This window comes from Melospiza melodia, chromosome 5 (genome assembly GCF_035770615.1).
Source record: "Melospiza melodia melodia isolate bMelMel2 chromosome 5, bMelMel2.pri, whole genome shotgun sequence".
Taxonomy (NCBI): domain Eukaryota; kingdom Metazoa; phylum Chordata; class Aves; order Passeriformes; family Passerellidae; genus Melospiza; species Melospiza melodia.
Genome location: NC_086198.1, coordinates 73,113,815 through 73,128,412, shown reverse-complemented (window position 1 = coordinate 73,128,412; position 14,598 = coordinate 73,113,815). Strand labels below are relative to the sequence as shown.

At 39.6% G+C, this 14,598-nt stretch overlaps 1 protein-coding gene across 4 annotated transcripts in view; it reads left to right on the top strand.

Moving 5' to 3' along the window:
• The window catches only part of LIMCH1 (LIM and calponin homology domains 1), a 175,385-nt gene that overhangs the window by 106,608 nt on the left and 54,179 nt on the right, over window positions 1–14,598 (top strand). For 3 of the 4 annotated variants that reach the window (XM_063157368.1, XM_063157366.1, XM_063157364.1), the window contains exons 6-9: window positions 1,316–1,426; window positions 5,999–6,194; window positions 10,534–10,783; window positions 11,437–11,709. In XM_063157368.1, coding sequence (XP_063013438.1) covers window positions 1,316–1,426; window positions 5,999–6,194; window positions 10,534–10,783; window positions 11,437–11,709 — 830 coding nt within the window. Of the gene's footprint in view, window positions 1–1,315; window positions 1,427–5,366; window positions 5,499–5,998; window positions 6,195–10,533; window positions 10,784–11,436; window positions 11,710–14,598 lie in introns of those variants that run through there. The other variant, XM_063157367.1, reaches the window with a different exon arrangement.

Below are 14,598 nucleotides of genomic sequence, written 5' to 3'. Positions count from 1 at the left end.
GGAGTCCAAGAGATGTCTGCTCCCAGTGGAATAGACCCCCACTTTGGTATTTCTACTAGTCTTGTTTCCTTTAGTTCACTATATAGCAGGAAGTATATGGCCCTGTCCCATCAAAACATAAAATGCTGTATTTCAGTTTATGAATCTTTTTTTGATACAGTTAATGACAACTATTATTTATTATTGGCTGCATCTCTTTTCCACATCAAAATATTTCCTGTTTGTTCTGCAGTTAAATACTTTGCATGGAACATGCTGAAATAATGAACATTAAATGAGAAAATGCCCTAAGTTCTAGGGTGATGGTTTGTCATTTTTAACCAGTGCAAAACACTGAATTTAAATGCCTTTGAGGAGCAGTTTACAGTTCAAATAGCTGCTGCACAGGTATGATTAAAGACATTGCTCTAAGTGGAGACATATGTGGTGCAGAAAAGGTTTTTCCTTGCATGGTATAAACGTCAGCATTTTTGTTTGTATTGGATTTGACCATCCTAAGCATCTTAATTTCTCATTTTCTAAAACAAGTGCAACACCAGCAGTGTCAGGTCAGATATCTTTGCTACTTGCAAGAGTAATTCTTGGTCCTTTTCCCTCACCAGTTTTGAAGGAATTTTTGAGTTATGGAGAGATACAAAGTCAGAACTTGAATGAAATCATTGACTTTAATGCTGTAGTCTGATAGAAATGACAAGACGCTCATGGCTTTTGATTAATCTTGGGCTAAGAAATTCTTAAACTAGCAGAACCCTGGAAATAAATGTTCCTGTGTCATCTGGTTACTTACATTAAGGTGATTAAAAATGGGACTCCCTTTTCTGTCCTTGAAATAGACACATATTCGAGATGCTTTTAGGCAGGCAGACATTCTAGCTACTTTGTTTATTACCTTGGTCTGAATAGTTTGCCTTAATGACTACTAATATTAGCAGTCTTTAGGGAGTTTTTGTATTGAATTTAAAAACAAATGTATTTATGTGTGCCTTCTAGAAGTTTCAAGTCTTTGTCTAGTTTTTCTACTCAGATCCATCTTTTCTGTTTATTTTTCCAGTCAGATATAACACTTTTATTATTTTTATTAAAAATGACAGGGAGATAATATGTTAAGTTACATATTTTTAAGACTGTTTAAACTTTCATAGTTGCCTGATGTATTTATGTTTAACCTTTGACAGACACTTCCCTTTCAGTTCTGATTTATAAAAAAATCTTGTGCTGCTGTGCAGTTTAGAATAAATGAGGGATGCTGCAGGGAAGTAAATTTAGCTACAGGACTGTGTAGATGGCTGAAATTAATTCTTATTAACTTCTGCAGGTATTAGTCACCATTTATTGGCTAGGGAAAGCAGCAAACAGCTGCACATCATATAACGGATCAACCCTGAACCTGAAGGAGTTTGAAGGCTTCCTGGCACAAATGAGAAAGGTATCTTTTTGATATGTTTTGGGAATGGAAATTTACTTCAAATTTATTACTCATATAAAAAAACTGTTTCTTTCTAAATATGGGAGAAGGGGGGCTGGAGTGCAAATTCCTTAGTAAACCTCTACTTACATCAAAAATGTTTCTGATTCTACCAAACTGAAAACCACTTTGGCAGACAGCTTTGTGGTGGCATCAGTGATGCAGCAAGTGATATAAAATAGGGCTTTAGAATTGTCATGTTGCTCTTTCATCCTAATTTCCATGTGTTTTGGTTTGATTTTCATTTATGACAATGAAAATTTTCATAAATGAAAATCCAACAGAAATCAAGCAGAAGTTTCAGCTAGAAGAGCTGAGATTCAAAAGTAACATGGTAGGACTCACAAAAACATCGTTTATTTTCTTCTTTAAAACATTCAGTCTCATAGGCAGCATTTTTGGGTTTTTGTTGCAACATAAAACATCAAACCAAAGGATCTAAATAAAGCTGAAGTGGAGGAGAAGGAGATAATCTTTCACCAAAGGCATACTTAGGATAAATCTGTTTTTGCCAAGCTCTAAATTCTGGTTGAAATCATATTTGGTGGTTTATGATGAACTGTTCTCTGTTGGAAGAGAAAAGTTGTGATTGCTGCGGGGTGGCTTGAGGATTGTTGGTTGAGCATTCTAGCATGCCCTGAACCTTGATATCAGACACTTAAGCTCATGGTTAATGCTGATGGTTAGCACTGATAACCAAACCTGCCTTTCTTTGGGATAGAAGGGGCAAGGAGCAGGTGTGGAAGAAGATTGGCAGCACCATGTACTGGCACCAGGTGTGTTGGACGTAGTGCTGTGCAAAGGCTATGCAAGCACATTCTGCATCCACAAAGAGCCTTGTGCCTGCTTTTCCCTCCCCACCTCAGGTAATGGCCATGTCATCACAGGCAGTAGGATTTGGGGACCATGGGAGACTCTCTGGACTTAAATTGTCCTTCAGCTCTGTGCTGCTGCAACTGTGCCAGCTGCAGGTCTTCTTTCTGGGATCTGACAGGGGCAGCAGCACTGGAGAGGAAGAAATGCTTGTCTGACTGATAGCAGCTCCTACACCCTGGTGTGACCAGAGAACCTTAACTAGATGGGTACAATTCCTGTTTGTGAGCCCACTTCTTCAGAACAAGCAGGTGAAAATGGAGAGGAAAAGAGAACATCCTGCTTCTCTGGAGAAGTTTATTTTAGTTTTCATTTTAATGACCTGTGTTTATCACTTGGGACTTTGGGACTCATGAGTGATATGACTGAGCCTGAGCAATAAAAGATGAAGTTAGTAGTTGAGTTTTTTACAAGTAGAAGATGTGGGGAGGTAGCAGTTTGCACTCCAAAGGATCTGAAAGGTGAAAGAAACCCAAAAAAGGGAGCTAGCACAGAAAAATTGCCAAAGTGCAGGCAGCCACAATGTTAGTGCTGCATGGTATCATGTTTTTTTTTTTTAATGTTTAATCTCACACCACAAGGCTCTGCATTTTCCAGGTGATATTTACCCATGAAAGTCCTCACCAGAGCATTTTGGAGGTCCTATCTTGAACCCTTTTATGGCATGAAATAGGCCAGGGGCAAAAGGAAGCATTCTCCAGGGAGCTGGTGGTGGTGAAGTGCCTGGCTGGGCATTGCAGAGTGCTGCAAATTAGGACATAAGCAAGAGGCTGGTACTTGATTTGTTGCAAATGTTGGAGCTGGAAGCAGAGTAGAGGTCTCATAAGCTATGAAAGCTATATATGCCTTTAATACATAAACAGAGCATTTTGCAGACCTGAAAAGTCTTATTTAGGGTGATGCTGCTGTGATGGCTGCTGGTGACTTTTTACCATGTCCCTACTCTTGCATCCCTGCAGTATTTCCCAGTGGCAATTGTGGGTTTGTATGTTGCTGCTTTTGAAGAGGATTTGATTGTAAAGTATAACATGTTAATCATGCTGTGCAACACTCTGATGTTCTTTATAGCTAAGCTCAAGTGATGAAAAGGCACTTTATCACATTCTCTACTGGCGTTTTTTCCACAGAGTCTAATAACTAAATCGACCATAAATTCAGTGTGGTTTAGTTTTTCTGTTGTAAATCCTCTCTGCCCTCCTTTTTTAATAAGCAAATCAAAAGACAGCTCTGGTGTATGTTGTTGTGGACTCATCTTTTTCTACTTCTCATGCTGAAGGGGATATTAATTTCTAATTTTATTCATGCTATTCTGTTTTTAATTTCATTAACTATTTGAGTACTCATTCTTCTTTACTTGAAAACTAGAAATTCCCAATGACAAAACATCAATGGCTTTTTGATTATATTCAGTGGGTGGAACTTCCTGGACAAATGCATCTTGTATTTGGCAATCGCACTCTAACTGCTGCTCTGTGGCATACTGTGTTCTTAATTAGATAAGATGAAAGACTAATGCACTGTGGTGTGTCATCCCGTGGTGTTATCAGTCCCACAGATAAGCACATTCCCACTGATAGCATTTGGGAGATGACGTTTGCTCAAGGCAGGACGAGGACTCGTCTGTGTGACGGCATTGTGTTGTGAGAGTGTCTTTGCCAAGGGGAAAGCTGTAAAGAACATGTTTACAGAAGTCTAGGATCCTGTCCTGGTGCCTGCCTCCTAATTCTCAGTGAGCAGCATGCAAAATTAACATAAACAGGCCATTGAAAGTAAGTTCTGCAGAACTCATTAGTTCACAATTGGACTGATTTCAAACTCAGAGATAGTGAATGCGGGATGGGGCTTTTTGCCCATTTTAAGTCCCTGTGGCTGCTGAACAGTTCTGTGTCATTCAAATACAGTAATTTAGGAAAATGGAAGTGTGCCTAAAGATTGAGAATAGTTGATTGGTATGAAGGGATGAGAGGATTTAAGGAATTTGGATTTTTTAAAAGATTTTTGGATCGTGTCACAAACGGGATTTTGATAGGATTTGTAGATTTGGTTTTGGCTGTGTGTAATTCATGCAGATTTCAGGGAGACAGATTTTTGTCGTCTATTGTTTCTACCAGCATTTTAGTTCACTAAGCAGAATTGGGAAAGGATGTTATATAGGATACAACTTTTTTAGATGCATTTTATCTGTTTTTAGAATAGATTTTTACTTCTATTTACTGTGAGGTTACTTAATGGCATTACCACAGTTTAGCTTGGCCTTAGGTGACCTTTGCTGCTGGCCTTAATGTGGTATTTCGGCAGATTAGTAGTGAATGGCACTAATTAGGCCTTCCTGAAAAGTTTGCAGGGCGTTTGGTCTGATGTCTGAGTTTTGCTTCAAGCCTCCCTCTTGTTCGTCAGGGGAGTGTTGCTGAATTACTGCAGTGCTCTCCACCCTCCATCACTTGTCTGGCAAACCTGCTTTTTTGTGGAGGCAGCCCACCATAGCATACTGTGATATTCCTGATTGATCTTCTCATTGGCAATACTAGTGATGGGTAAACCTTAGCAGTCAGGGACAGTGGGAGCTCTGCTCAATATAGCCATTGTGCTTCAGCTAGTGGTAAGCAGGGGGTGCTTCTTAATTAGGAATTAATATTCAAATGCTTCTGGGAATAAAAAAAAAAAAATCACATTCCAGCCTCTTTGGGTCACAAAATGTCATTCTGATAATGGCACCCACATCTCTGACTTTACTTACTGTCGGGGGAGAAAAAAACAGATTTATCTCTGAACAAACTTAGTTATTTTTGTTTTTTCTCAGTCTGTGTGATTGTAATTAATATTAAGACACTCTGTAAAACAAGGAATTTATTATAATGCAAGAGTGAGGATGGCTTCTATTGACCTTTCCCTCTGCTGGAGTTTCAGTGTTTTAGTATGTGCTGCTTGCACTGGAAAGAATTTATAATCACAGGGCTGTCAAAGACAACCATTGTTCTCCCTGCTCTGAACATGTGGGTCAGCTACAAGTGCTTTCATATCCCCCAGAGCCAGGAGCTGGCAAAGAGTAAAGAGCACAACTGAATTCTTCTGAGGCATCGGGAAAAGCGTTTTGCATATTTTTCATTGCTGATTGCTTGAGAAAGACATCCCTCTTTCATAACAGGAATTTCTCTTCAAGGTAGACGGAGGCTGGGGCACACTGCTTTATTATTTTGCCGAGCTGAAGCAGCAACAACAAATGCTGTCTGCTGGGGTCCTGGCCAGATACAATAGATGGGCAAGGAGGGGGGTGGATCTTTTGGAAAGCAGCAAACTTAAACCTGATGCAGGCACGATGTTGAAATTGTAGTGCCTTTGGCTGTGCTATGGACTGTGGACGACAAGTCAAGTTTCAGGTTACTTTCACTTTTGATCAGTTTATTAACTGGTCTATTGGAACTTTCTCAGTTCATTGTACTAATCTAATGAGAGTAGTTTCCTCTTAAACAGCATAAAAGTAGTTTATTGCAAGCTTGCGCTTTGTTTTGAAGGGAAGAAGGGGCACAAACCAAGGAAACCCTTTTTTGGGGAGGAGATTTTTAGTATTTAGGAAGATGCTTTGTTTTTTGGTGCGTAACGCATCTCACGAGTATGTCAGTGCCTTCTTTCTGAGGAGGTTCCTGCTGTATTTCCACGTAGGAAACAGAGGATATTGAGAGCCCCAAGCGCAGCATTCGTGACAGCGGCTACATAGACTGCTGGGACTCGGAGCGCAGCGATTCCCTCTCCCCGCCTCGCCACGGCAGAGATGATTCCTTCGACAGCCTGGACTCCTTTGGCTCCCGCTCGCAGCAGACACCATCTCCAGATGTAGTGCTCAGAGGGAGTAGTGATGGTGAGTACCAGTCACAGTGCAGCACATGCACAACACTGTGACATAGAAGTAGCGTTTCTGGAATAAATGTGCCATTCAGAAGCTGCTCACAGCCTCTGAATTGGGCAAATCTGCTGGGAGAACTTCTCTGTGAATGCTGATCTGTGCTCCCTGAGGTGTAGATGACTTTGCCAACAGCTTACCTGAAGTTTGTCTCAAGGCAGTGCGGCACTGGGAAATGAGTTACATCATTGCAGTGTGGTTTTATGAAGGGAAGAGTGTTTTTCTGGGTTTTGGTGTAAGAGGATGTTATGCAGACTCATTTTAACTTACAAACTAGGCTGAAGCAAGACATAAAATTACACAAACAGGGTACAGTGAATTGTAGTGAATAAAATGTTTGCTTAAGTAAATGCAGGGCAGATAAATGACAAATATCTTGAGAATGTCTGATACTTGGCAGAGTTTTGAATGCTGATGTACAGCACTTTATCAAATATCATATATCTTTTATGGCATTTAGAAAATTGGGTAAATTAATACGTCCCAGCATCAGAGCTTTGTACACATTTGTGAGAGGACAGGCAGCTCTGGGCATACAGAATGGCTACTACTTCTCTGCCTTTCTTTTCTGATTCCAAGAGGTTTGCAGAGGCTTGTAAACACAGCATGCTGGATGAAGAAGGATTTGCTATAATAGGTGTCGAGCACACATTTAGGTAACCTGTCATGAGTAGCATTTTGGTATAGGACAAAAGGATGAATGATTGAGGCTCTTTCTGTGCAGTTGCATTCCTGATAAACAGATGAATAAGTCTGAATAAGTCGGACTTCATCAGATGAAGTTATGTTGCACACTTGAATCACTTCTCCTTAGTAACTTTTTTTTTTTTTTTTTTTAAAAAAGGAAAGACAGGAAGATTTTTTTGGTAGGAACCAGATGTTCATATTACTTTTGGCAGTTTGAAAGAAACTGGTGCTAATCATAACCGGACACATGAAAGATTTCCTGAGGTGATGGGGAACTCCTTAGAACTGGAAAGCTGGCAGGGAGAGCTGGTATCACAGTAGAATTATGAAAGAGCCCTGGGAAAATCAGAGCTAAGATCGGCTCTGCTGCTCTGAGTAGCCTGTGGTCTTTAGGCTGTTACTGGTTGACCATCCAGAACTAGCTACTGGGGCTGATTCCCTGAAACAGCCTCATGGCCCCTCAGACACTGAGCAGAGCACAGACTCCATGTTATAAAATATATAATATATATATATATAAATATATAAAAGGCTTTTCTGCCTTCTCAAATGAGACAAGCATGGTGTTGGCAAATAGGAACACCTCACACGTCCTAATCAAAAATTAGACCCTGGGTGCTCAAGGGATGTCCAGTGTCTGTGCTCTTGGAGCTGCTGGACAGCCAGTTACATATGTCCTGTAGATGATTCCTGTCAACTTCTGTCAGATTATCAGATGTTAGAAAGGTTTTGTGATTGTTTGCCACAGATTGTTTGCTAAGACATTCTATCTTGTCACAATCCTGAGTCTGTAACAAACAATAACAAGATGAAAGCCCACAAATCTTGTTCTGAAAAATTAGTCTTTAACCAGGGTGCGTGCGGATGCTGTGTCCGCATGTACGACTTGTCCAGCCAACACTTTCTAGTTTGTCCTATTTTCCCTGCTTACTACTGCCATAATTTCACAGCTGTCTCCTACAGCAGTTGCAGGTGAGGTGTAACTTGGCTGACCTCCTTTATGTTGAACCTCTTCCTGTGGTCCCAGCAGGCCAGTGTTTTACTCAGCTGTTAGTAGTTTTTGATAGAAACAGTATATTGGACTCGATGATCTTAGAGGTCTTTTCCAACCTAAACAATTCTCTTATTCTATATGCAAAGTTGGATGGAGGAAAACATTTTGCTTTCATTACTTCTTTCTCCATTCAAATAGGAGCTTTATAAACCATATAATATTGTTGTGAACTAGAACTACGATTTCTTCCACTCTTAGAAGAAATAAAAGCCTGAATAGACATGACTTAAGTGATGCTAAGGTGATTAGTTTAGGTAGAAGCAGTATGTAATACTACCTTCACAAATGCCATCTGTGATTAGTTTCATTGTTGAGGAACTGCTCTGGTGCCCCATGGAGAGCTTGTCCCTTAGCAAAAAAACAAGACCAGTGGTAGAGTAGAACAGTTATTTAAAACAACACAGTAGAATCACAGACTGAACTGCCTTTAGAGTTGCCAGTTAATAAAATGCTCTGCTTGGCCAGCAGTTGTGTCTGGATCCTTTTAAGAAGGATCTTTGCATGTCTATAGTGTATAATTGCTTGTTACTAGTTGTGGAAACTGCTGCTGCATCTACTTGAAAAAGCAAAACAACAAACTTTAGGTTTTAAATGTAGAGCACAGCTGCATCTTCCATTTAGTACTTTGGCTTCAAGTACTCTTTTTGCAAATTTGAGCTGAAAATAATTTCATGAGTAAGATATGAATAATTAAAGAAGCTGTTTTTCTTTGAAGTACTTAGCTTGGGGATGCTGGTAGGCACATCAGTAACAAGAGGAATGTGTTCTAATTCCTCTGCTACTGTGGTTATCTATTTCATCCTTTCTGTCTGCCAGTTCAAGACTGGTTTTGATGTGTTACAAAAATAGACACCAGAGCAAAGTCAAAAGCAATCAGAATAGCAAATAGCAGTAAGGGATCTTTTTCTTATCTTTTACTTACTCTGTGCCCTGCTTTGTCTAATGACACTATAGCCCTTCCAACCCCAACTGTCCTCAGACACCCATGATTCTGTGATGGTATCTCCACTTTTTTGTTTAGACATAGATTCAGGGTACCAATTGTGGTGTTAGTTGTCAAAGTTCTTAATAAAAATTGTTCAAGTGAAAGATTACTGACAAAAAATGTATTGTGATGTCTAACATTCATATTTCCATTGTCATCTTTTCCTACTGTTCCTTTTCACTCTTCTTTGTCTCTCTCCAAGAAAATCATGAAAAACTCAATCTACTGCAAAAGCTCTTTGCAAATAACATTCCTAGCATATTTAGACCTCTTTTTTCTTCCCCCACTTTGAATTATACGCAAACTACTTGTGATTTTTGTGACTTCATTGTTTTCACTTGTTCAGTATGTAGCACAGTGAATTAGCTATTAATTACTAATGTTTTGAATTAACAAGAGGACACAACCTAAGTGGCTTCTCTTCACCCTAAAAGGGGGAACAGCTAATTGCAGTTGCAAGTGCTGCAAAGGGGGCAAGAACCAGAGACATCCAACTCTCCAGAGCTTGGAGAACATGCAAATGCTGATGGGACAAATAGCTGAACACATTCCATTTCACTCTTCAAATCAGGGCCCATGATAAGGTTATACTGCTGGGAGAAAACTATTTACATAACTTCTTTGTGAAATATTTTAAAAGGCTGTGACGATGCAGGGAATCTAAGCTTCCAAAATGGGAAGTTCCACACTGCTAATGCTCTTTAGGGCGTCTCTCCTACAATTTGGGAATTTCAAATCAGAAACTTGCCTAAGTTTCAGTGTTCTAAATGCGTTGTAAATATCAGGAAGTTTAGTTCATTTGAACAATATCAAGTGGTCACCCAGCTCTGCTGACCTTGTATCTTATTCTCTCAAACTCTCATTTTTTTTCTCTGCCAGTTTTTCTTCACTGTACTGATCTAACCTCTAAATCCTGAGATCACTTCCCTCTGCCCTTGCACCTTTCCATCTGGGTATCAAGTCTCTGTCTATTCTGCAGTGTGCTAGACTGATTGACTAGGCAACCAGTGAGACTGGAGAAAGACCATTGAGCCTTCTGGTTCACAGCAGCAGCTGCTGCTCTCAGGTCTTGACTGAAGCTGATGCTGTCTGTGTTCAAATTGCTGTGTTAATGTGTGTGTAGAAACATCCACATATTTCTGCCATTCTGTAGCTATACAACATGGAATCTTTTTCTTTTTTGCTTTTGCTTGAGTTAGGCACTTATTAGTCTAGGTTCAAGACTGTGAATCAGATCAGACATGCCCTCATGTACAACTAGGAGTCATCTGGGCTTTAGGCTAACTTCTGCCCTACCTGATTGACAAGTCTGGCTTAGTTTTAACCTCAGGTTTTTTGATGTGGCCTGTGGTTGAAGATGAATTTTTCAGGGAATGATAGAAAAAAGTTCACTGTCTGTGCAGATGTTGTGGCTACTACCTTCAGTGACTGATTTTAAAATACAAATGCAAGTAACAGTGGCGAAATATAATTTTTTGGTGGTGCCTTCTCTGATTTATAGTTTAAAAATAACCCAAAAAACTGGATGAAAGTGAAAATAAAAAGGAAATTTTTTTCTCTTCCCTCACTAGGGAGAGGAAGTGACTCAGAAACTGACCTGCCACACAGAAAGATGCCAGATGTGAAAAAAGATGATATGTTGGCGAGGCGGACCTCACATGGTGAACCTAAATCAGCTGTGCCTTTTAACCAGTACCTCCCAAACAAGAGTAATCAGACTTTCTATGTACCTGCTCCGCTTCGGAAGAAGAAAGCTGAACGGGAGGAGTACCGGAAGAGCTGGAGCACGGCGACGTCCCCGCTGGGAGACAGACCCTTCAGGTAAGGCTGGCCTGTCCACATCCTCCTCTCCTCACTGATGGATGGCGCTCTAACACTTGCCCAGTTTCCATTCCTTCCACAAGGTGTATGATGCTGTAATAAATCTCTTGCTGGTGTGGTACTAATAAGTAGTGTTTAGCAAATGGTTTAGAAAAGCAAGAAGTGGAAAATCATTGTTGCAATGTCATTATTTACCATACAATGCAATGTATAGATTCTGTTTGACAAGATACTCTTTAATGCAAGTAATGTGGATGTTTGGCTCAAACCCAAGGCTGGAAAAAGTTGTTCTGGACAATCTGTTTCAGTTCTCAAGACAATTACTGACAAATGACAATTAAAAGTAATGTTTTATATGTTTAATCAAAATATATAATATTTTTGCTGTGGTTTTTTTGTAAAATAAATGTATTTGTATGTTGTATTTAATACACCAGTATGGTTTATATAGCTGTGACACTGCATGTTGGTTTTGTCAACTAATACTTCACTTTTGATTTGGACTAAGAAACAACTTCCTTTAAAGAGCATAATTATCTTCCCTGATTATTCATCAGAATTCATCCTTTGGCATCTTGACTTCAGCAAAATGTGCTTGTAAGTGTGTATGTTTTAAGCACAGCCCACATTAAACTACCTTGTATAATTAATAGCAAACCCCACCCTGAAACCATAGAAGAAGAACTGAATGAAACATCAGGACTGTGTGAAAAGGAGAAAGTGGGCTCCATGGCTCCTGAAGCAAGCTCCCTTAAAAATCAATTAGGTGTGAATCAAAGTGAAGAAAACTCCACAGACCAGTCTCCTTCATGTAGTGCAAAGGAAACATCAGCACCCAAGGGGAAAGATGTGGAAGAGATCAGAAAGTTAAGAAGACTGGAACAAGCTGGCATTAAGGTCATGTCAGCAGCCCAGCGCTACAGCAGGTTAGCCCAGCAGTGTGGGAAATCCTGCATGCTTCACTACTGTAGGATTGCCTGAAGTGTGGGCTTCCTTGATCCGCTGTGATTTCGCTTCTCCTAACAAAAATCCAGTCTGCTAAGCACTCACAATTGCTAGTGAAGGTCTTGGTTTGAAAAAGCTTGTCATGTGGCAGTGTGAATTGCAGAGTTGTATGATGCTAACTGCATTTATGTTGAGAAATTGTATTGTCTTACAACATAATGTAAACAGGCTCCAGGAGAACTACTACAGACTACTTGTCACCTTCCACTTAATGCTTCCTTCTATTTAATACAAATATATAGAAATCTATATTAAATGCCGAGTTTAGCTAAAAGTTTCAGAAATTTACCTTGCTTGTTGCTGGTAGGATGGTTTTGTTTACTGAACCACACTTTTTAGGTGGCTGATATTTTTAGCTATGTTAGTAAATGATGCATTTATTTTTAATGGCAGGAACTATAAAAGCACTGTGCTTATTAACACATGTACCAGTTTAAATATGTTCAGCAGACATAATTTGCCTGACTTTAGTATATAATATATGTAGTTATTCACTAATTACCTATGTTATTTTTTTTTTGGATGTTGTTCAGTTTGGATATTTCCTATTCTTTAACTTGAGAGCTGAATGATGGCTAGGTTCACAGCCCATGCCTTTCCATCATCTCAATCTCTTCTATTCATGGGGATGACCTGCAAAGTAGAGTTTTAGCTAACATGTCAGAAGATAAGGCACTTATAAACAATCAAAATGGCTTGGCTAAAGGGTAAGCATCCAAATGTCCTCCTGTCCAAAACATTTTGGTTTGGATTGTGGGGTGAAATCCTACCAGTGAGCCGTTTATCAGTTGCTGGTCTACAGTCTGGGCTTTGAAATGTATTAGGAAGAAATGCAGCTTGCTTGTGGTGCAGTTTATTCATAGGTGCAGTGAAACTGGTGTGCAGCCACATACAGATGTGCCATATGCAGATGAAATAGTCACAGAATATGTGCTGTCACATGTCCCCTTCTCAGGTCTACTTCACTGTTGTTGAGCTGTACTGAATCAGTGTTTATGTCTGGCTGTGGGGTATTACTTTTGATAAAGCCCAGCACCAATAATGAGGGGCTGTCTGGCATAAATGAGTTCTTCATTCTCACTCAGTGTGCTAGTCTATTGGGAGTCCATAAACCAGAGGGGCATTAGCTTAATCTATTCCGAGTCCAAGGCTGTAGTATTAATGGTAGTAATGTGGTAATATGTAGTAAAATGCAGTCATTGCTTGTGTTTAGCAGTGCAGTGCATAACAAATAGCTCTGTTTGCATTTGGAGGATGCTCACCATGTTGAGAGACCCTTTTCCAACTCTGTGCTTGATCTGTTTTGATGTCCACAAAGGAGAAAGATGTGTGAACAAATGTGTGGTTCTCTCCTTGGACAATCTGTTGTCCTTACAGCCCTTATGGAGAAGGGAGGAGAAATAACAAGTAATTTTCTTCCTTGCTCTCAGTGGAAACGACTTGTGGAATTTGGCAGCTGGAAGGAGGAGGAGATGACAGTTTTCTCTTCCAGCTAAGGGTCAAAGAGCAGAGCATTGTAACCCAAGCATCACTGTAGCAAAGTAAGAGCTTGCTTCTGGGGATTGTAGGAAGAAACAGCAGAAAAGGCACAGAGGACAGAAGTCCGTAAGGAAAATTCTTTGTATGCGAAAGTGGAAGAATAGTGGATGAGAAGAAAGGAAGAATTTAGTAGTGACACTTTAGGGTACATTTAACCATATTTCTTAATGTCTTCTCTGAATATCTCTATTTTATCTCTCTTGGCATCAAGTTCAATTTTCCATGCACTAATGGCATTCAGCAATTCTCAGACTCTCTTGTTTCTGTATTCTGATTTTTTTTCTTTCACCCTTCTTACTCCCTCATCTTTCTCTGATACCGGCCTCTCTCTTGTTTTTTCACCTGAGGTTGTCAGTTTTATTTTAGTTCCTTTGAGTTGTTTGCAGGCTGTTTCCTCTCAACTTAATGACCTCTGGAGGACACCTACTGTGACTTTTGAGTTCTACAAGGCATCTAATTGTTCCTAAAGCTTAAACTCAGTAGGGGACTTTTCTGAGTCCTGAACAGGAAAGATTTGAACTTGTATGTAAATTATTTTTTGCTTGAAGTCTAAGTGCCTGTCTCCATTGCTGTAGCATGTTCTAGGAAAGAGCTCCTTTAGTTAGCTGAATTAGATACTATACAAATGCATGCCAAAAAGTAATTCCCCTTCCCAAAAGAGTGAATTGTCTCTGTTGCATGTTGTTTTATTGATATGTGATCTTCCTTGCTTATTGCCTGCACATCTGTCTCTTGATTACTGTATTGTATATGAAAGGTAGGGATCACATTTATGGAGATACCCTGAAAAGAAAATAATTGTGTGTTTAAAAATATGCTGGAGAGGAGAATTTAAGAGAGAAATGTGAGCAAGCTTTTATGATATGTTCATTGAAAAATAACATGGACTCTTACCTTGACAGAGCATAGGGATCCAAAATCCTTCCATTGTTCTGAAATGCAATATAAGGATCCATAAGCCTGTATGAGACCTTGCTTCAGGTGTGCAAATGCCTGCAAGTTTGGAAACACCTACTGTACCAGCATTTACCCATTTACTGTTTCTGCAACAGCTGGGGCTGGGTGTGCAAGAGCAATTTGCAGCTAAATCTATTATTTAGTATTTGTTATCTATACCATGGTAAACTGACCTTAAAAAAATACTTTTGAGACCATCATAAACTGTTTCAGGAGACCCCAAAATGTCACAGCTAGTCTTTGATTCCATGAAAAAAAAATTGTAAATGAATGGAAAATATTCTCAACCTAGAAAGTGATTACTGAAATCTCAT